The sequence below is a fragment of the Stenella coeruleoalba genome (genome assembly GCF_951394435.1).
Source record: "Stenella coeruleoalba genome assembly, chromosome: 3".
In the NCBI taxonomy this organism is placed as follows: Eukaryota; Metazoa; Chordata; class Mammalia; order Artiodactyla; family Delphinidae; genus Stenella; species Stenella coeruleoalba.
Window position 1 is genome coordinate 172,113,107 of NC_137148.1, and position 22,212 is coordinate 172,135,318.

The following is a 22,212-nucleotide window of genomic DNA, read 5'->3' on the forward strand; positions in this document are numbered from 1 at the left end:
GTGGGGAGAAATCAACTTTGGGGGCCTCAAAGATTTTGATTATATTCTCTGTCTTGTACACTTGGCAAACTCTTATCCAACCCTAAAAACCCTAGTGGCAATACCCCCTCCTCCAGGAACACTTCCCTGATCCTCCATTTTCCCCTCTGCCTCCCCCCTTCCCACAGTCTGGAGTTCCTCTCTGCCCAGTCTTGACTGGATGAGGCTGGGAAGGGGTGTCTATGCCCAGATTTGCCCCTTCAACCTTGGCCTGAGATGGGGCACAGGAACAGCTGGGCCTCAAGGTCTATTTTTTTTAAGCACAAAGGAATGTGCGGGTGGGGCCGATGGTGGCTCCACCCATCCAGGTGACTTCCTCCCTCCCTCACCCCCAGGTAGAGGGTTTCCTGCTCTCATCCTGTAGTTCCTAGATGGCTCCTGAGGGTGAGGCTGGGTGAGGAGAAAGAAGCCTGACCTTAACTCAGAGGAACCTAAAGAATTTCCTCCGCCCTCGCCGCCCCGCCCTTCCCAGCTGGGGACCCAGCCAGGTGCTAGGTGTGAAGACAGGCGGGTACCACTGGATTCGGGGCAGGCCCAGAGGCGGCTGCTGTGCGCCTTCAGAGAGTCCATGCCCCTGGCCTCCCTGGGCCTCCGTTTTTTCTCTCTAAAATAGGGTAAACCTCCCGAAGATGGGGGTGACCCGAGAAAGACCAGCCCTATGCTCCTGAGGTCTCTGACCCTTGACTAGCTCCTAATCCAAGAGATCTCCCTACTGAATTTCAACATGTAGAGTTTTTCTCGGATGTTAAACTTTCCGAAGCGCAGGCTCCGTTCCGAACGCGGCTGTAATCCCTTCCCGGTCTTCCTTGCAGCCTTGCCTGGCTGGTCTCCAGCCCCGCCGCTGGCTAGTGCTCAGCTGGGCGGAAAACCCGGCCTGGAATTCCCACCCCTGGGCCTGGATCCTGTGCTGGGAGGGGAAGGGGGACGAAGGCTGCCTCGGCGGCGTCCCGAAGGCGTGTCGGGGCGGGGGCGGAGCCGGTAGGGGCCACGGAGGAGGAAGAGGTGCAGGTGCAGCCCCAGCGGCGGAGCGGGCTGGAGGAGGGCGAGAGCCGGGGACCTGCTTCGCCGCGACCCTCCCCAGCCTCCTCCCTCACGCCAGGGTGGGGGCCAATTGTTTCTAGACCCCCCTGGGGCAGAGGCACTGGACGGCCCCCGGGTGGACTATGGCGGTGAGATTCCAGGCGAGTAGCCCGCCGAGGGCGGGAGGGAGAGGGGACCGAGCTGGGGTCAGGGCTGGGACCTGGATCCAGGACCCCAGATCACCCTCTGCCTAGGTAACAGATGGGGAAACTGAGGCCCAGAGGAATGTGGTGGCTAGCCCGAGGCTGCACGGGCAGAGGCGTCCGCGCCCACTGGCCTCCAAAGCGGCCTCCGGGAGCTTCCTCTGTCCTGAGTCTGCCTTCGCAGGTAGACCTGAGTTCAAATCCCATTTTTTTCTCCGTAACTTTGGGCCGCTGAATCCATGCGTCTCCGAACCTCATCTATAAAGTGGACGGTGGTCACTTTATAGAAGGGTGTAGGAAGGATTCCAGGACAAAAGTGTGTTGCAAAGCGCCTGGCACGTAGTAGGTGCCCGGTTTCCCGGGAGATCAGCGGAGTTAAGCTTGAGCACTAAGGGCGGAACCGTGGGCAGGGACTTCATATGTGGGCGGGAGCGGCTTTGGCGAATGCGGCTAGGCTGCGGACGAGGGGATCCCCATTTATTGGGTGCCTACTGTATACAGAGCCGTTCACTTGGGCGACCTGGTAGACATGGGCGTCGAGAGCCCCGTTTTGCACCGAGCAAGCCGACCGGGGCTGCGAGAGGGAATCCCTGTGGCTCTGTCTGGGGGGACTTCGCTCTCCAGGGCTGAAACTTGAATCGACTTTGTCACACCCACCCCGCTGGGTCTCAGGTCGGGCCCCAGAGGGGTAAACAGGCCTAGGCTGTTTACCTCGCCCCAGGCCGGACCGCCCGAGGCTCTAGGGCCGGGCAGTTCTGGTTCCCGCCGCCTCCTTCCCGGCAGCAAGGAACCGCTCCCAGAATCCAGTCCCCAGCTCGAGTATTTGTGACCCTCCCTTCCCCTCCCCCTCCCCACCCCCGCCGTTGTTCCCAGAGGTTGGAGTGGGGAGGGGGAGAGCGGACAGCAGCCTGGTAGCCAAGTGCCCGGGGCGGTGTGCCTTGGTAAGACCTGTCCCTCTGGAGGCGTCTCCTCTCCGGTGTTTCTGTCCCGCGCGTGGCAGGGGGCGAGGACGAAGGTCCGGGCCCCGCCCCCTCGGAGCGCACCTCGACGGAGGCGGGGCTGAGGAGGCTAGGAGCTCAGGACGTACCTGGTTGAGTTCCTGGAGGAATCAGCCTTTTATTCCACCATTCACGCATTCCTCAAACTCCCGCGTGCCTGGTCTTGTGGGGACAATGCTGGGGTCCCAGGGCCCCCAGCCCTGCCCACTAGGAATCCCTGGACTAGAGGGATGTAGGGGAGACAGGTGGACTGGGACATCCCAGGCCCCAGTAATCAGAGACGTAAAATGTGGGGGGGGGGGCGGGGGGCTTTGAGGACTCATTTCCTGGAGGAAGAGACAGTGGCACTGGGGCTGTGAAGGATGAATAAGAGTTTGCCAGGGAGCACAGCATGTGCAAAAGCCTGGAAAGGAGCTGATTGGAGGGCCCATCACCAACGTACCTAGAGAGACAGCCCTGCCCAACCTTCACAGACCAAGAGGAAAGACCAGAAACTCACTAACTGATGATTAAACAGGATAATTTAAGATGGTTTTGGATGTCATGAATAAAACCTCATAAATTAAGTAGGGAGGGGTGGTAGGGTGCCAGGGAAGATTGGCTAGTCTAGTAGGGTCCCGTGGGGAGGTTGCGTTTGAGCTGAGACCTGAGTGTCCGGGGCAGCTGTGTGCATCCTGGGAGGGTAACCAGGCACAGGGCACTGCCAGGGAAATGTTTGGAACTAAGTTGAGGTGGGATGTGGCGTTAGGCGTGACCCCATGGGTCATGGAGAGTCCTGCAGTATCCATGGAGGCAAACCTACACAAGCTGGGACAAGCCCCAGCCACCTGTGCCTGCCCCCTTAGGGGCCCTGACTCCCTGTGGGCTGTTTCTTAAAATAAGGCCAAGAAATCAAAATTCTGGGAGGCCGTTTAATGACACTAAGCATAAAATCAAAGCAAGTGAAAAGATTCTGTTCTGAAAAATAAGTTCAGAAAGAAAAAAAAAAAGCAGAAGGATACTGTAGCCCGGTGGTTAAGATTAAAGGTATGGGATGGGCTGCCAAGGTTTGCAGCACGCTGTGTGAGCTCCAGCAAGTTACTGAACCTCTCTGGGCTTCCCTTTCCTTCCCTGTAAGGCAGGAAGGCAGGAATAGGAGAAGTGCCATTTCTGAGGTCACTCAGGAGTAAATGAATGGGTACGTGCAGTGCGCTCGCTGGCAGTGCACGGAATAGTGTTGCTTAGTAATATTATGCAGAGGAAGAAGGTCATTATTATTACTTCTCACAACAGCACTGTCATCTCTCCTAGAGGCTCCTTCTGCTATTCGTGCATGACTCCACGCCCGCTTCCCACAACTCAGCGCTGAAAGACGGGGCGGTGGGGGTGAGGGAGGTACCCATTTCACAGATGGGGAAGATGAGGCTGGGAGAGGCACCACCACAGCCAGCAAAGGGCAGACTGCAGGATTTGAGGCTCAGTTGAGAGAGCAGACCTGGCTCCCAGGGGTGTCCGTGAGGCCCTGCCCTTGGCTTTGTTTCCCTCTTCTCTGCCCCCTTCCTACCTCGGGGGAGCCTGGAATGCTGCTCTCCCGGGAACCTCTAAGAAAAGGCACCAGAACACATCACACCAGCGGAGGGCTCACAGGGAGTCCCCCGCCCTTGCAGTGCTGAGCTGGGCAACCAGGCTGGGGAGGGAGCATCATTTCTATAAGGCCCCCAGGGTAGTGGGACAGCCGCACAGAAGGTAAGGGATGGGTGGGGGCTGGCTTCCCGGAGGGCTCCACATCCCCCGCTTCTGCCAGCATCTCCCGGCTGAGTGACCTCTACTCCCGGAGCCTGTGATCTCATCTGTACCTTGGGCTTGAAAATAACAGAATTCACGCCCCACAGCCCCACCCTCCAGCCCCACCCTCAACTGCTCTGTTGTCTTGGCAAGTGACTTCCCCTCTCTGTGCCTGGCTTTCCTCTTCTGTGAAGGGGCATAATAGAATGCCCCTTAGTGAGCAGATTAAATGAGATCTTACCTGTGAAGTGCTTGGCGCAAAGGAAGCACTTCATTCATTCATTCATTTCTTAGATAGTTAGAATCTCTCCTATGATCCAGGCACTCAGGATCAACTTTGAATGAGGCAGATAAAAATCTCTGACGTCTGAAGCCAATATTCTAGAGGGAGAAGGGCAGTGACCAGATTTTAAAAACCTAGAGAGTGTCAAGGGATCACAAGTTCTGTGAACGAGGAATCAGGGAAAGGAGGATAAACTGGTCTGTTGTGGGATGGCAAGCATTCCAGTTCCAGACAGGGTGGCTGGGAGAAGGAGGTGAGGGGGCGGGCCAGGTGCAGATCTGGGGGAAGAGAGATCCAGGCAGAGGAGATGGCTCGTGCGAAGGTCCTGGGGCAGGACCGGGCTTGGTGTGTGGGAGGAACATCGAGGAGCCCTGAGCGTCTGGAGCAGAGTGAGACCCTTGTGTCTGCAGGCCTTGCTAGATCCCCACCACCACCACCACAGGGACTGAGCCAGACCTTCCCGAGGGACAGTGACAAGGACTAACATTTCCTCTGCTCCCACCGCAGTATGGCACTATTAACATTTGGAGATGGGTCATTGTTTGTGGTGGGGTCTGACTGTGCACTCCGTGTAGCGGTTTGAGCAGCACCCCTGGCCCCCACCCCCTCGATGCCAGGAGCACCCCCCAATCATAACAACCACAGATGTCCCCAGATACCACCCAGTGCCCTCTGGGAGAGGGGGTAGAATGGTCCTGGATTGAGAACCACTGATTTAAGTCCATTTTGCAGATGAGAAAACTGAGATCTCAGGAGAGGTAGCAACTAACTCACAGACTTGGGCCATGAGAGTGTCAGAGCCAGGCTCCACACCCACCCGGGTATGGGGAGCCCTGATTGCTCTGATAGACCTCATGTCCACCTTCCCTGTCACCTCCCACCAGGTGCTGGACATGGAGGAGCTGACCATCTGGGAACAGCACACAGTCACGATCAGCAAGGTGAGGCCTCCCTCCCTCCGCGTGGGTGCTGATGGGAATGGTGGGTTGGTTCCTGCAGGACAGCCTTTGTCCCAGTGAGAAGCAAAATCACGTTCTGTCTCTCATCCCCCCTCAGGACCCCCGCCGAGGCTTCGGCATTGCAATATCTGGTGGCCGAGACCGGCCCGGTGGATCAGTGGTTGTGTCCGATGTGGTGCCCGGAGGACCAGCTGAGGGCCGGCTACAGTGAGTGTCAAGGCAGCTGGGTTCCGGCGGGGGTGGGGGTGGGGGGGACACATCAAGAGGAGGGAACTGTGTGGGCCCAAACCAGGAGGCTGGAAAGTGCCTGGCGCCTTCCAGCTCTGTCAGTACAGGGCTTGGGGCTGGCAGAAGGACAGACAGTGACTAGCCCCCACTCTCCTCAAGGCACTGGTCCTCTGATGGATTCTGGGGGTCATAGTGGCCCCAGGATGCTCCCAGAGCAAATATCCTGGAAACCTCTTTTTGGCTGGAGGGAGAGAGACCCAGTGTCCTGAGCTCTTGGGGATAGAAGGCTCCTGGGAGTTATGTTGGGAAAATGGTTCTGGGACCCAAGAGGCTGACGGGTGATATGGCTCAGCTCAGAATCAGCGACCAGCTTCAGAGAGAGAGAGTACGAAACGGACAGGGAGAGCAGGGGAGAAAAGCAGGAAGAGGGGGCCCGAGAGAAAGAAGCGAGGGGGTACAGGGACACCAGGTGTAATTGCAGCTTATGTTCTATGATTGCATTTCACTATGTGGGTTCTGCGATCAGCCCCATTTTACAGATGAGGAAACTGAGGCCCAGAAGGATAAATGTCTTCATGAGTCTGGGGACACCAGTAAATCAGAACCAGGCTTTGTACACATGGGGGTACCTCCCAGGGGCCCTCAGGGCAGGCCTGGGGAGAGGGGCTCCTGGGTGATGTCTCCTCCCTGAGATCCGGCCTCCTCCCTCAGGACAGGGGACCACATCGTCATGGTGAATGGGGTCTCCATGGAGAGTGTCACCTCCACCTTCGCCATTCAGATACTCAAGACCTGCACAAAAGTGGCCAACATTGTGAGTGGGGGCTCGGTGGGAGAGGCAGCCCCTGGCTGAACCCCACTTCTCCTGGTCTTGTTGCCCATGGGCAGTATGAATATAAGCTTCCCCAAGCAAGTGGAATCTTGTTTCCATTCACAGCTTGGATGTTAAGGCCCAGAGAGACCAGAGTCCCCCAGGGTCCGCCATGGGATGGGGCAAAGCCTTGAGCTGCCCCCTGCCACCCCGACCATTTCTGCCTGCCCTAACAGACAGTGAAGCGTCCCCGGAAAGTCCAGCTGCCCGCCACCAAGGCCACCTCTGGCCTGGGACACCAGGACTCAGATGAGGAAGATGGGCCGCGGCGCCTGGACGAGGCTGACCACGGCCAGGGCTATGAGGGTGACACGTCCAGCGGCTCTGGCCATTCCTGGGGCGAGCGCTCCCGCCGGCCAAGGACAGGTCGCCGGAGCCAGGCCAGCAGCCATGGGCGCAGGAGCCCGAGCGGCGGCTCCGAGGCCAACGGGCTGGCCCTGGTGTCTGGCTTCAAGCGGCTGCCGCGGCAGGACATGCGCATGCGGCCCGTGAAGTCCGTGCTGGTGCGGAGGAGAGACAGCGACGGTGAGCGTGGGGGCCACGTTGTCGGCAGTGGGGCTTGGCATCCCCGGGAACAGGCAGCACTGCTGCCCGAAAATCTGATCACATGTGGTGTGTGGTCAGCAGAATAATGGCCTCCAAAGATACCCACATCCTGGTCCCAGGACCTGCGGATGTGTCACCTCATAGGGCAGAGGGGACTTTGCAGGTGGGGTTAAATTAAGGCCCCTGAGATGGGGATGACCCTGGATTCCCCCGGGGCTCCTAGTGTCATCCCAGGGTCCTTATAAGAGGGAGGCGGCAGGGTCAGAGGCAGAGAGAGACGGGAGATGCTGCGCTGCTGGCTGTGAGGATGCAGGAGGGGCCGCGAGCCAGGGATGCGGCGCCTCTAGAAGCTGGAAAAGGCGGGAACCGATGCTGCCCTGGAGCCTCCGGAAGGACCGGCCCTGCCCACGCCTGGATTTAGCCCCGTGAGGCCCATTTCAGACTATTCGATAAATTCGTGTTCTATTATAACCATTACGTTTGTGGCGGTCTGGTGCAGCAACGGGAAACTCACACATCATGACATCAGTGGACCGTCGAGGGATTAGTAGGTGCAGAACAGTAGGGACGTGATCTCTCATTCCTGTCTTGAGTCAATGGCAGTATTGTGACCTTGGAATTCTGGTCATGATGTGACAAATGACACTGGGATATCTACCCCACACTGTAATTTTAATAATCCTGAAAACGCTCATCGTGATGTCACTGAGTATTGGGGTTGTGACCCCTAAGCCGCTTTGGTGATGTCATCAGGGTGTTGGGAAGGGACAACCTGGGCTCTGCTCCTTCTCAGGTGCCTGCTGCTGACTGCTGTGCAATGATATCAGAATCCCTGCCCCAGGGCCTTTGCACGGGCTGTTCCCACCACCTGAAATGACCTTCCCAAGACTCCTGCAGGGTTTGCTCCCTTGCTTCATCCAAGACCCAGCTCAGACGTCACCCCCTGAGAGAGGCCATCCCCTAACACCTGTCCCCAAACTGCCCCTCCGTGGCCACTCTCCCCACCTCCTGGCTTACGCTCTCTCTCTTTTTTTCTTTTAATACTTTTTATTTTTTAATTAATTATTTATTTATTTAAAAATTTTATTTATTTATTTTTGGCTGCGTTGGGTCTTCATTGCTGCGCGTGGGCTTTCTCTAGTTGAGGCGAGTAGGGGCTACTCTTCAGAGCGGTGCACGGGCTTCTCATTGCAGTGGCTTCTCTTGTTGCAGAGCACAGGCTCTAGGTGCGTGGGCTTCAGTAGTTGTGGCTCGCGGGCTCTAGAGCGCAGGCTCAGTAGTTGCGGCACACGGGCTTAGTTGCCCCGCAGCATGTGGGATCTTCCCGGACCAGGGTTCGAACTTGTGTCCCCTGCATTGGCAGGTAGATTCTTAACCACTGCACCACCAGGGAAGTCCCCCAGCTTTCTCTCTTCCCAGCGCTCAGCATCACCGGGTGCTTGTGTGTTCCACCTCCCCCAACTACAGGGGACCAGGTCTGCTTTGTCACCCGCCGACAGGCACCTTCAGGGGGAGAGTGCCCGCTGGAAAGGGGCAGCAGGCTGAAGCCTGCCCACTCCCTGCACGACAGCAGCCTGGAAGGTGGGATGGTTGAGGGCAGGCGAGAAGGCTGAGGTCTGAGAGCCCCTGGCAGCCCAGAACCCAGGCCCTGCCTCAGTTTCCCTCCTCTTCCACCCACAGATTTCGGGGTCAGACTGGGCAGTCAGATCTTCATCAAGCACATCACAGAATCGGGCCTGGCTGCCCAGAACAGCAGGCTCCGGGAAGGAGACCTCATCCTACAGGTGAGCCCCTTCCTCCTGTCAGGGGGCAGGGAGACCGGGGCCAGAGGGTAACAGTGTTACCGAGGCATATGGCACAGTCAGCAAAGCTGGTTCTGAACCACTTGCCTCCTGCATTGTGGCCTGTTTCACAAAGGTTGGAGATGGCTACGCAGGACTTTCCCCCCTTCCCCGCATCTGCCGCAAATCCATTGCCAAATGTCGGTTTCTAGCACCCCCTTTGGGTTGTCTGTTTCTAGTATCCCCAGAATCACATGACGTGCTGGCTACAGCACTGATTCACGGGCCTGCCTTAGGTGCCTGGATGCTAATGGTCCAGAGACCAGGCTTTGAGGAGCAGCTCTGCCTTAAGAGCTTGGTTTCCTTCTCGACTCCTCCCCTGAAAATCTGTTTCTAGTGATTCCTAGTGTTTGATATACAAATCATTTCTGGTTGATTGTTTCTAGCGTTTCCTCAGGGTTATCTGTTTCTAGTGACCCTGAAGAATTGTCTGTTTCTAGTAGTTTGGGGCTGACACTTGAAACAGAGCTTGGAGGTGGGGCTGGGGGCTAGAAGGGTTACTGAAAACAGACATTCCCAAGAAAAAATGTTAGCAATGGATTCCTGGTGAGCGGAGATGACACTAAATCCCTCCTAGGAATTGTATGTTTCTAATCAACTTCTAGATGTCTGTTTCCAGACCTCCCAGAGATTGTCTGTTTCTACTATCTACATATTTACTCCCTCTCCCCCAATTAGAGTTGTTTCTAATATCTGTTCCCAGTGTCTCCTGAGAAATTTCCCCATCTGGGGAAATGAGAGTCAATCCATTTTTAATTTTTCCCTAGCGCCCCCCTACCCCTCTTAGAAAATTGTCTGTTTCTAGAATTCTTCTGGAGGTCAGTTATTGGCATAATCTCCTCTCACAGCAGGAATGCAATTCTATCATTTTCTGTTGAGAATGTCTGTTTTTAGTAACCCCTGAGGGTTGTGTGTTTCTAGTCCCCCTCACCAAGGTATCTGTTTCTAGTAACCCCTATCTCTCATGAACTTGCTTCCTCCTTCCTGATCCCTTTTAGATCAACGGGGTGTCCAGTGAGAATCTGTCACTGAGTGACACACGGCAACTGATCGAGAAGTCGGAAGGGAAACTGACTCTGCTGGTGCTCAGGGACCGAGGCCAGTTCCTGGTGAATATCCCTCCGGCCGTCAGCGACAGCGACAGCTCCCTTCTGGAGGGTGAGGGGCCAAGAGGCCAGCCCTGGGAGGTTCAAATGGAGGGCCAGGGAGGCAGGCTGTGCCAGGCAGGACCAAGCAGGAGTTGGGAAGCCTGGCCCTGAGAGGCTCAGAGAGGGACAGAAACTTGCCCAAGGCCACACAGCAAGTTAGGACTGGAGGCCCTCAGCTGAGCCTGACTCTGGTCTGGGCCCCTTTGCTTAGACGGGCCTGATGTGCCCCTCTGTGAAATGGCAGCCTGGAAGGCGTGCCCGTGGCTGAGACACGCTTTCCCCCGCAGACATCTCAGACCTCGGGTCAGAACTGTCTCAGGCGCCACCATCCCATGTACCACCGCCACCCCAGCATGGGCAGCGGAGTCCGGACGCCAGCCGAACCAGCTCCCCCATGTATGTAACCTCATCGGCTAGAATGGCCAAGTGGGATGGGAACATGGGCCTATCTTTTCCAACATGGGGTAGCCTTGAGGGTGCAGTCATGGCGGCCTGCCTGGAAGAGGCCTCTCCTTCCACACACAGTCCTTCTTGCCTCCTTATTGTGGCTCAGGGTTCTCGGTCCTGGGAGAACCAGATATGGACGGACTCAAAGCAGAAGGGATAACAGAATTTTACAACAAGCCCTAGAAGACTTCAAAATGCATAAGCCCTGTCACCGAGCAAGACTTTTAGAGAGTTCTCTTGGGAGTGAAATAGCCACAGCTGTGTGCAGGGATTAGAGGATGCTTATTCGTTATGATGATGTTTATAAAAGGGACAGAGTGGCAGTTACTTTGTTAATCTCCTGGGGCTGCAGTAACCAAGTGCCACAGACTGGTCGGCTTAGAACCACAGAAATTTATGGTCTCAAAGCCCTGGAGACTGAAGACTCAAGTCACGGTGTCAGGGCCACACTGCCTCTCAAGGCTCTTAGGGGGACATCTGTTCCAGGCCTTTCTCCTAGCTTCTGGTAGCCTCCGGCATTCCTTGGCTTCCAGGTGGCCGTCTCCCCGCTGTGTGTCTTCATGTCATCTTCCCCCATGTATGTGTCTCTGTGTCCAGATGTCCCCTTTTTATAAGGACACCAGTCAGACTGGATTAGCCACCGCCCCCACCCCAGTATGACCTCAAGTTCACTAATCACATCGTGATGACCCTGTTCCCAAATGAGGTCCCATTCTGAGATCCTGGGGGTTAGGACTACAACAGGTGAATTTTGAGGGTACACAATTCAACGCCTTAAAAAACATGATTGCACAACACTTGGGGATTAGGTAACAGGCACCTCATTTAAGCCTGCAGTTCCCTGTGAAGTAGGGAGTTGTATCTGTTATCTACAGCCGCATAACAAATGACCCCCAAACCTGGCCGCTTGAGACAATGGTAAACATGTATTACCTCACTGTTGCTGAGAGTCAGGAATTGGGGACGGCTTAGCTGGGTGGTTCTGGTTCATGGTCTCATGAGGTTACAGTCAAGACGTAGTCTAGGGCTGTGGGCTTTTGGGAGTGGATGATCCCCTTCTAAGCTCCCTCACATGGCTGTTAGCGGGAGGACCAGGAGGTGGGGGTCATTGTGGTCCATTTTAGAGGCCAGAGGAGGGCCCACGCCAAGGCCCCAGATCTTACTCCACCACTAATTAGGGCACTAACTAACGGTGACACAAGGAGATGGTGTGTGTGTGCTTGGCCCGTAGTGAATGCTCTTTATTACGATCGTTATAATATAATCCTTGCTTGGGAATATTAGACAGCCATGAAACAGGATGTCTCCGAGAGTATATCGAAAAGGCCTTGGGAAAACGCACTTGGCATTGTGTATGGTGAATGAACCGGATTGCAGAGTGACACAGGGCAGCATCTCAAAGGGTTTGGGGGACTCTTGTGTGATCTTCCCAGGGATTCCATGGGCACACAGAAGGATCTGTGGACAGACGGCTCCAAGTAGCTTGATGTGTTTCTCCGATGCAGACCCTGTACTCTCTGAACCTGCCCCGTGAGACCTGGGCTGGGGGTACATCATTCTCAAGTGTCTTTCCCCACCCCCAGTCACTCAGCACTGGGGGTTCACAGGCTGTATGTCGGAAATGCTAACATATGGCCTGATCTTGATTTTCTTTCAGAAGTATATATTTCCTCACCGTTTCTTTGAAAGCATCTGAAAGATCTGGAAAGTAACTCTTCTGTGCTAACAGTGGGTTGATTTTTCAGGGAACTTTCTTTCCGTCCTGTGGTTTAACTCTGTGTTAGTCTGCTCAGGCTGTTAACAAAACACCATAGGCAGGAAGCCGGAAGTCCATGGCCAGGGTGCTGGCATGGCCGGTTCCTAGTGAACGCTTCTTCCTGGCCCATGGACGGCCTCCTTCCTGCTGTGTGTTCCCACGGTGGAGAGAGTGATCTCTGGTGTCTTTTATAAGGACACTAATCCCGTCATGGGGGCCCCACCCTCATGACCTCATTTAAACCTGGTCACTTCCAAAGGCCCACCTCCTAAGACCATCCCACTGGGGGTTAGGACTTAAGCATATGAATTTGGGGGGACACAGACATTGGGTCAAGAGCACCTTCTATAACTTTTCATTAATATTAAAACAGTAAACATGACTGTTTGTCACAGGCTCACGTCATTTTGAGGCTTTGACTCGACTCAGCCATCCCAGGGCTCGGAGGAGGAAACGGGCTCAGAGAGGGGAAGCAGAGGGCCGGAGGTCACACAGCTGCAGAGGGGCAGGACCAGGATTAGAACCTGAGTGCCAATAAGTCAAACTTCTTCTAAAAATTGCTGCTCAACATCCCCCTACCCCCACCTCACCCCAAATCTGTTCCCCACCAGGGAGAGCCCCCAGCTTCGGCAGGAAGGTTCAGTGGATTCTAGGACTCCGTCAGAACCAGGTGAGCAGAGGGTGGTGACTCTGAGCACCCCTCCTCTGATTTTTCTGATCGCAGCCAATGAGGCTCTACCGAGCAGAGTGGGGAAGGCGGGCACAGACCTAAGAGGCCAGGGACAGTTCCCTGGGAAGAAGCGCGGGGCTGGGGGCTGCATTCCAAGGGGCAGGGACACCCCCCAGCAAAGGTTTGGCGGCTGGACCAATCAGTGTGCTCGGGAAAAACTGGCTGTTCCCTTTCAGACTCCCCGAGGCAAAGGAGCTGTGACATGCACAGCGTGCCTAGTGGTCAGAGCGTGGAGGACCATGGGTATGTGCTCCAGGACAGAGCCCCCCAGCTGAGAACCCGCACACCCGGGCTGCCTCCTGCTTCCCATCACCTGCCTTCTCGCACCAGCATGGGGGTGGGGCTCTCCCATCCTCGGCCTGATGCCGACTGTCTCTGCCTCACTGCTCAGGTACAGCCCCGCCTCGCGGGTGGTCCGCTTCCTCAAGGGCGCAAACATTGGGCTGCGGCTGGCCGGAGGCAATGACGTGGGCATCTTCGTGTCCGGGGTGCAGGCGGGCAGCCCGGCAGACGGGCAGGGCATCCAGGAGGGAGATGAGATTCTGCAGGTGAGCGGGGGAGGCTGGGGGTGGGCCTGCTGGGTGGTACCCGAGTCTGTAACTGCTTGTGTGTCCACCCCCGGGGACCCCCTGGGGACCGGCAAGACCCCCAGAGACATTCAAACATTTTAAGGGCTTCCCAGCCTGGGGCATGACCTTGATCACTGGGTCATGACCTTGTGCATGTCACATCCTTGTTGTCAATGTCATGACCTCGATGTCCAGCTCACGACCTTTCCCAGGTCACTGCCTCGTTATCAATGTCACAGTCTCCTTGTTTGTGTCACTGAGTTGACCGTGTCCTGACCATGTTGCCTGGGCCACACCCTTGATCCCTGCGTCCATCCACAGTCCCTTTCTGTGCCACCTCCAGTCTCCCGTGTCCGGGTCGTGGCCTTATCCAGGTCGCGCCTTCATTGTGTGTCTTTACCTCCATGATAATCAGTGTCTGTGACCTGCTGTCCGGGTCTGTATATTGTGTCCCTGTCACGACCGCATGTCTGTCTTGACTCTTTCAAGTATCACAAAATTCTCACCAGTGTCCTGGTCCTGTCACAGCTGTGGCCCCTCGTTCCCATGTCTCGATGTTGACAACACGCAGAGCCTCGGTTATGCCTGTACCGATTGCATTCCCTGTATCCTGGTTTCTGGCCCAGACCTTCACGTGTGTGTGTGTGTGTGTGATGCCCAGGCTGCCACAGGGCAGTGCCCCTTTCGGAAAGCCGTCCCCCAATCTCTGGGGCTCTTGACAGCAGCTCTGGAAGGAGTTGGGTGGAGGGCTTTGTCTGGAGGAAGAGCTGGGATCTTGTGCCCTTGTCCCACCCCTGCACCCACTTCCCGGCAGGTGAATGATACTCCATTCCGGAACCTGACCCGGGAGGAGGCTGTGCAGTTCCTGCTGGAGCTGCCCCCGGGCGAGGAGGTGGAACTGGTGACGCAGAGGAAGCAGGACAGTGAGTGTGTGTGAGTGTATGTGCGTGAGTGTGTGAGAGCGCGTGTGTATGTGAGCGTGGAGCTGGGATCCACGGCCAGGCCCTGGGGAGGGGTCGGGTCTGGGCTGTGGCCCTGCTAGCTCAGGAAGCCTCCCTGTCCACAGTCTTCCGGAAGATGGTGCAGTCCGGCGTGGGCGACTCCTTCTACATCCGCATGCACTTTGAGATGGAGCCCAGCCCGCCGTCTGGCCTGGGCTTCACCCGCGGAGACGTCTTCCACGTGCTGGACACACTGTACCCCGGCCCTGGACAGAGCCACGCCCGCGGAGGCCACTGGCTGGCGGTGCGCATGGGGCGTGACCTCCGGGAAAAAGAGCGGGGAATCATCCCCAGCCAGAGCAGGTGCGGACCGCCCACTGGGACAGGGCACAGCATCACTACTTAGCATCCTTGGTGATTGCCTCTGGGGAGCCATGCAGAAGGCTCAGGGCTGACCAGTCAGCGCTTGTCTGAGTTTCCTGCAGGTGCTGTAACAAATTACCACAAACCTAGGGGCTTTGAACAACACACTTTTATCCTCTCATGTTCTAGGGTCAGAAATGAGTCTGATGGGGCTAAATCCAGGCGTGGGCAGGGCTGGTCCTTCCGGAGGCTCCAGGGCAGCATCGGTTCCTGCCTTTTCCAGCTTCTAGAGGCGCCGCATCCCTGGCTCGCGGCCCCTCCTGCATCCTCACAGCCAGCAGTGCAGCATCTCTCATCTCTCTCTGCCTCTGACCCTCCCGCCTCCCTCTTATAAGGACCCTGTGATGACACTAGGAGCCCCGGGGGAATCCAGGGTCATCCCCATCTCAGGGGCCTTAACCCCACCTGCAAAGTCCCCTTTGCCGTGAGAGGTGACATATTCACAGGTGCCGGGATTCGGCCTTGGACATCTTTGGGGCTGTGATCCTGGACCCCGGACCCTGGTGCTCACTCATCTCCTCTCTTCTCTCCAGGGCAGAGCAGCTGGCCAGTCTGGAGGCTGCCCAGAGGGCCGTGGGGGTCGGGCCTGGAGCCTCGGCGGGCTCCAGCACACGGGCCGAGTTCTGGCGGCTGAGGGGTCTTCGTCGGGGAGCCAAGAAGACCACCCATCGGAGTCGTGAGGATCTGTCGGCTCTGACCAGACAGGGTCATTACCCGCCATATGAACGCGTGGTGCTGCGAGAAGGTGGGCCAGGGTGGGAGGGGCCGAGGGGGGCCCTCAAGTAAGAGTGTTCAGAAGCCACAATCCTCACCTCTCTCCTTCCACCCAAAATACCCCCTTTTGGTTACTTTAGGATGAAAATACACACGCACAAAACCAGCACATAGATCCTTTCCCTACCCGAGAACCAGGGGTAAAAATACACCTCATTCAGATTTCAGGAAGGGAAGAGATTAAGCGCTTGCCCACAGCCTCAGGGCAGAAGGATTAAAACCAGGTGCTGAGGCTTTTTAAAGAAAATGGCGGGAGGGTGGAAATAGCAGGTGAGCCAGGACGGGAAAGGGCTGAGCAGCTGCTTTCCAGCTGCTGGTCCATCGTCCAGACGAAAAAGACTCAAACATAAAAGGCTACGTACTTAATTTCTACCCCCAGCCAACGGAAGTTTAGAAATCTGAACATATCAAGTTTTTAAGAGCAAGAGAGAAGGAGAGGAGAAAAAGAGAAGGGTCAGGTGTAAAGAGTGGTCTGCTTACTCGCTTTTCTCTGGCCAAGATGCCTTCTGCACCCACTTCCTCACTGGTAAAAGGGAGTATTGGTGAGGCCAGGGGTCAAACAAGCTCTTCCTGCAAAGGGCGAGACAGTATTTTAGGCTTTACAGGCCAGATGGTTGCTGTCCAAATGACTCAACTCCGCAGGAAGGCAGGAGAGAGGGGACATGCTGGATGTGGCTTTGTGCCAATAAAACTTTATTTACAAAAACAGGCAGTGGATCAGATGTGGCCTGAGGGTTGTAATGGTGGTTGCCAATCACTGAGTTAGCTGGGTTCAGCTGCTCTGACAGACCCCAAACTGTATAAACAAGGAGTTTCCTTTTCAAGTAACAGTCCCAGTATAAGAAGGCCAAGAGGTCTCACACCTTCCCTTGAAGGATACAACCCAGATTTCACACATCGTTCTGCTTGCATCCCATTGGCCGGGATGTAGTCACATGGCCATCCTTAGCTTCAAGGGAGGCTGGGAGTTGTAGTCTTTAGCTGGGCAGCTGTGGGCCTGGCTAGATCTACTATGGAGAAAGTGGAGAGGCAGTTGCACAAGAAGCTAGCAGCCTTTGCCCCACATGGGATCCTGATTCTTGTCATTGATTCTCTGCCCCGCAGCCAGTTTCAAGCGCCCGGTGGTGATCCTGGGACCTGTGGCTGACATTGCTATGCAGAAGTTGACTGCTGAGATGCCTGATGAGTTTGAAATTGCAGGTGAGAAACCAGGTCCCATAGCAACCTCACTGGTGAATCATTTCATAACCCTTTCCCAGGTTGAGGCAGCTTGATAAGGGGGCTGCTAATGATGCTGTTTGGGGGAAAGAGTAAGAACAACCATGCCAAACATGAGGCAGATCAGCCGCCAGCAGCCCCTCCAGCCCCTGGGCCAGACATCCTCAAACAATCTTGCCACCCTTTACCTGGATAGAGCCTCAGAATCCTTCTTAACACAGTTCACCAAGCAGCCATTGCCAATGGAGCCAATTGGACAATTGCCAGTTGTCTGTTTGTTCAAGAAATTTGTCTATTGAGCTATAGACACAGCATCGAACAAATACACAGGGTCTCCTGAGGAGACCAAAAATGAACAACTGCAGGAACAATTAAGCTAGAGTAGGGAATCAACAAATTGCAGCTCCTGGGCCAAATATGGCTGTTTTTATTCAGCCTGCTAATTAAGAACGGTATTCAGAGACTTCCCTGGTGGTGCAGTGGTTAAGAATCCACCTGCCAATGCAGGGGACACGGGTTCGAGCCCTGGTCTGGGAAGTCCCACATGCCACGGAGCAACTAAGCCTGTGCGCCACAACTACTGAGCCTGAGCTCTAGTGCCCGCGAGCCACAGCTACTGAGCCCACGTGCTGCAACTACTGAAGCCCGTGCGCCTAGAGCCTGTGCTCTGCAACAAGAGAAGCCACCACAATGAGAGAAGCACATGCACCGCAATGGAGAGTAGTCCCCCGCTCACTGCAACTAGAGAAAGCCCATGTGCCACAACGAAGACCCAATGGCAGCCAACAATAAATAAATTAAGAAAAAAAAGAATGGCATTGATATATATTTTTATTTTATTTTATTTTTGAAATAGGTGTGGCTCTTTTATTCATTTATTTATTGTTGGCTGCATTGGGTCTTCGTTGCTGCGCGTGGGCTTTTCTCTAGTTGCGGTGAGTGGGGGCTACTCTTTGTTGAGGTGCGTGGGCTTCTCAGTCCAGTGGCTTCTCTTGTTGTGGAGCATAGGCTCTAGGCGCACGGGCTTCAGTAGTTGTGGCACACGGGCTCAGTAGTTGTGGCGCGCGGGCTTAGTTGCCTCGTGGCGTGTGGGATCTTCCTGGACCAGGGCTCGAACCCGTGTCTCCTGCATTGGCAGGCGGATTCTTAACCACTGCGCCAGCAGGGAAGCCCAAGAATGGTATTGATATATTTTAAATGGTTAAAAAGAAGTTAAAACATTTTTTTTGTGACATGTGAAAAGAACTGAAAGCTGCAACTAGAACAGATACTTGTACATGAAGATTCATCATGATTCACGGCAGCCAAAAGATGGACACAACCCAAGTGTCCATCGACAGGTGATGGATAAATAAAACGTGCTCCATGCACACCGTGGAATATTATTCAGCCTTAAGAAAGGAAGGAAATTCTGACACTCACTACAACATGGATGAACATTGAAGACATGATGCTCAGTGAAATAAGTCAGATACAAAAAGACAAACACTGTCTGATTCCACTCACAGGGGGTCCCTAGAGGGGTCACATCCACAGAGACAGGAAGTAGATGGTGGGGGCCAGGGGCTGGGGGAGGGGGATGGGGAGTCAGTGTTTCATGGGGACAGAGTTTCAGTTTGGGAAGATGAGAAAGTTCTGGAGACAGATGGTGGGGATGGTTGCACGACAGTGTGAATGTACTTAATACCACTGATCCGTGCGCTTAAAAAAGGTTAAGGTGGTACATGTTATGTTACACACATTTTACCACAACAAAGAGAAAAAAGGCAAGTATGCGTCCCCCTCCTTTTAGGCCCCAGCATGCCTTCTCCCTCAGCTGCCATGCTATCTAGGAGGGCTTCCTAGAGGAAGCAGTACTCCATCTCATGTCCTAGAGGACACATAGGGGATGGGAGAGTAGCTTCTTTCAGGTCACAGCCCAAGCAAAGGCCCAGAGTCGGGACCGAGCCTGGGAAAGTGAGTGTGTGGAGCACAGACCATGCATCCGTCTCCCCATCATGCCAGTCGTTGGCTCAGTGACTCTGAGCTTGTGATCGTATGTCCCTGGCTCAGTTTCCCCATCTGCCAGTAACAGCCACTCCTGTTCAGGAGGAGGAGGTGAGGGTCGTGGTCAGGAGGGGACCCAGTGTGGTGTCAGGAGCGGGGCCAGCAGGAGCTGCTGCTGCTGCTGCTGGCGTTAGGATTTCTCTCAAGGGCCATGGGGAGCCATGGTGCGTTCTTGAGCAGGGGAGGGGCAGGGAGACATGAATTTGAAGGGCCAGTGGACTGCCCTCCCGAAGCTGCCAGTCGCCTCTCCCCTCCACAGAGAGCATGTCAAGGACCGACAGCCCCTCCAAGATCATCAAACTGGACACCGTGCGGGTGATTGCAGAGAAAGTAAGCAAGGCTCTGCTGTGGGTCCCATTTCACGGATGGGGAAACCGAGGCCCAGGTCTCCAACCTGTTCTGGCCCCACACCCCGCAAGTGTGGTTTTCCCCCTCTTGGAGGCTTCGTGATGTGGGGGACTTGAGGGAGACAGAGCCTGCCCAGAGTCACACAGCAGCAAGTCCTGGGAAGAGGCAGAGACTCAAACTGGGGCTCTGGTGCTCAAGACACTGTGGCCTGGGCTATCACCAAGCCCCACCCCAACATGCTGGCCTGCAGATGTGAGAGGCTGGGGTCCACTCTGACCTCAGACTCTTCATCTCTGTCTCTCTGATTCTTCACCTGTCTCTGATGCTCTGTCTCTGGGTGTTTTTCCCTCCACTGTCTCTCTGTCTCCCTCCCCCACGGCCCCCAACATTGGCCCGGCCCAGGACAAACACGCACTCCTGGACGTGACACCCTCAGCCATTGAGCGCCTTAACTACGTGCAGTACTACCCAATCGTGGTCTTCTGTGTCCCCGAGAGCCGGACAGCTCTCAAGGCACTGCGCCAGTGGCTGGCCCCCGCCTCCCGCCGCAGTTCCCGCCGCCTCTACGCTCAGGCCCAGAAGCTGAGGAAGCACAGTGACCACCTCTTCACAGGTGGGGTGGGAGCTTAGGGTCTGGGGTGGGCGGTGGGTCCTGGCCTGAGTCTCCAGCCATGCTGATGCCCCTCCCCACCACCCGCAGCCACCATCCCCCTGCAGGGCACAAGCGACTCCTGGTACAAAGAGCTCAAGGCTGTCATCCGCGAGCAGCAGACGCGGCCCATCTGGACGGCCGAGGACCAGGTACCTGTGAGGGTTTGGGAACAGTCGCAGTTAGGGCTGGGTTAGGGGCCATGGCCAAGGCCCAGATTTGACCTGAGGCTAGGATCTGGACCTGGTTCCTGGGGTGAGATGGGATTGGGGTCTTCTCCTGACGCTGGAGTCAGGGTTGGGGCTCAGCTCAGATTTGGGCTCTCAGTCTGGACCAAGGTCAATGGTCAGAACTCACCTTGGGGTCAAGGGTTAAGGCTCAATTTGAGGTTGAGGACTGGAGTTTGGAAGGTGGTGTCCCGGGTCCGGGGTTTTCTCTTAAGATCAGGGAGGGCCGGGGCTCGGCTCAGCCAGGCCATGTGCACCCGCAGCTGGACAGTTCCTCAGAGGACAACCTGGACCTCCCTTACCGCAGCCTGGCTGACAGCTCCGCGGATCTGAGCTGCGACAGCCGGCTCAACAGCGACTATGAGACAGACGGCGAGGGCGGCGTCTACACGGACGGCGAGGGCTACACGGATGGCGAGGGTGGGCCCCACATGGACGTGGACGAGGGGCCCCCGGCGCCAGCCCTGGCCCGGTCCTCGGAGCCCGTGCTGGAGGATGAGCCTCGGATCCTGCAAGATCACGGGAGATCCTCGGGTCACCAGGGGACCCAGGTGAGCAGAGCACCAGGCTGGCCCCAGCAAGGGTCTCGGGATGGGGCTGAGACACCTAGGGAGCCTATTTTCTGCCAGGATGTCGAGGAACAGATACTTCCCCGACCAGATCAGTAGCTTGGACCTTGATCTAGGGTACTTGAACCACTGAGTCACTTAAAGCAAATATTTAACCTCTGCATGAGTTTCCTTATCTGAGATACAGGGATTGATGGTAAAGTCTTGACGTCACAAGCTTGTTATTTTGTTGTTGTTGTTGTTTTGTTTTTTGGCCACGCAGCTTGTGGGATCTTAGTTTCCTGACCAGGGATCGAACCTGGGCCCCCTGAAGTGGAAGCTCAGAGTCCTAACCACTGGACCGCCAGGGAATTCCCACAAGCTTGTTGTTTAAACAGAATACACTTAGTCCAAGTCCCGGCCCATGGGAGTCGGGTGTTTAACAATAACAAATATTGACTTAGCACTTATTCTCTGTGCGGCTGCCTCAGCCTCCAAGGTGCCTGTCTGTGAATTTGACAAATTCCTCCAGACCCTCTCTAGGGAAATGTAAAAATGTACGAGTCTATGATGTCTCTGGTAGAATGGTGCTCCGTGGGGTTGTGCAGTACCCGACCCGCTCAACTGTCCATGGCATCCTGATTATGGGGCAGGCTCTCCTCTAAGCACTTGACATATACGAATTCATTTATGAACTCCTGACAACAGCCCTCTGAGGAAAGTCACAGATGGGAAACCCCACTCCCCCTTTGCTGACAGGCTGGGAGATCACAGCCAAGGCCTTCCCCTGTCCCAGGCTGTTTTCTCATTTAAAATTGGGGATGAGCTCCAGACTTCTGTGGGGGCAAGGAGAAAGCCTGTGGGTAGCACTGTCGGGGGCAAAGGTGGGGAGGTGGGATGGAGTGGTTACTCATCCCAGTTTATCATACTTGGGGGATAAGTGTTAACCTCCTTTCTCCCTCTGCAAGGTGGATGGCCACCACCCACAGGGTCAACGGCGACAGGACAGCATGCGGTAAGAGCCCCTGTACTCCACATTGGGGGACCTCAACCCTCCCCCTGGGACTCAGGGTGTGGGGTGGAGAAGAGACCTAGAACCAAGCTATGCCTTCGTGGTGTTGGGAGCCTACTGAGTGGGACAGAGCCAGACAGAGCTACTCCAAGTCCCATATAGTCAGGGCCATGGGAGTAGGAATCCTCTTCCTGGGAGGATTGGGAGGGCTCCCTGAAAGAGGGGAATTTGGAGCAGGCTTTGAAGGATGTGTAGGAGTTTGTCAAGTCTTGCTCATCTCTGACTGCACCCACTGTGCCTAGCCCAGAGTCAACTCAGATAATGGTAGGTAAGTCCACACCCTCCCCACCCACAGCCTCTGTTCTATTTTCTGATCGCCAGGACATATGAGCGGGATGCTCTGAGGAAAAAGTTTACACGAGCCCGAGATGTGGAGTCCTCTGACGAAGATGGCTATGACTGGGGACCGGCCACTGACCTGTGACCCCTCCCAGGTGGCCAGCTGGCCTGTCCTCCCTTTTTCTCCCTGGAGCTGAGACTCAGCTTCCCACACAGAACCTGGAAACCTGCCTCCCTCTGCCCGGTCTTTAATAAATGGAGTATTTTCACAGCACTGGCTTCTAG

General features: G+C 55.6%; 1 protein-coding gene across 2 annotated transcripts; it reads left to right on the top strand.

The window, feature by feature from the left end:
- Positions 1-724: 724 nt before the first annotated feature.
- TJP3 (tight junction protein 3) lies at positions 725-22,107 on the top strand. 2 transcript variants are annotated; one of them, XM_079915883.1, is made up of 21 exons: positions 725-1,220; positions 5,192-5,248; positions 5,364-5,473; positions 6,206-6,308; positions 6,542-6,890; positions 8,592-8,695; positions 9,751-9,910; positions 10,188-10,296; positions 12,715-12,773; positions 13,010-13,076; positions 13,225-13,381; positions 14,217-14,325; positions 14,469-14,706; positions 15,300-15,511; positions 16,645-16,740; positions 19,064-19,134; positions 19,555-19,765; positions 19,853-19,953; positions 20,292-20,579; positions 21,545-21,591; positions 21,970-22,107. In XM_079915883.1, exons 1-21 carry the CDS (start codon positions 1,203-1,205, stop codon positions 22,070-22,072), a joined length of 2,769 nt encoding a protein of 922 aa, XP_079772009.1. In that variant the 5' UTR covers positions 725-1,202; the 3' UTR covers positions 22,073-22,107. The 2 variants fall into 2 exon arrangements, with proteins under 2 accessions (XP_079772009.1, XP_079772010.1); XM_079915884.1 differs by lacking the exons at positions 21,545-21,591; positions 21,970-22,107 and having other exon boundaries at positions 20,336-20,439.
- The last annotated feature ends 105 nt before the right edge of the window (positions 22,108-22,212 follow it).

What these genes read in the sequence shown, in the direction of transcription:
- TJP3 (XM_079915883.1), top strand. An exon ending in AGCCGAACCAGCTCCCCCAT is followed by an intron (nt 10,297 to 12,714) that starts GTATGTAACCTC and finishes GTTCCCCACCAG; the next exon opens with GGAGAGCCCCCAGCTTCGGC. An exon ending in ACGCGTGGTGCTGCGAGAAG is followed by an intron (nt 15,512 to 16,644) that starts GTGGGCCAGGGT and finishes TCTGCCCCGCAG; the next exon opens with CCAGTTTCAAGCGCCCGGTG.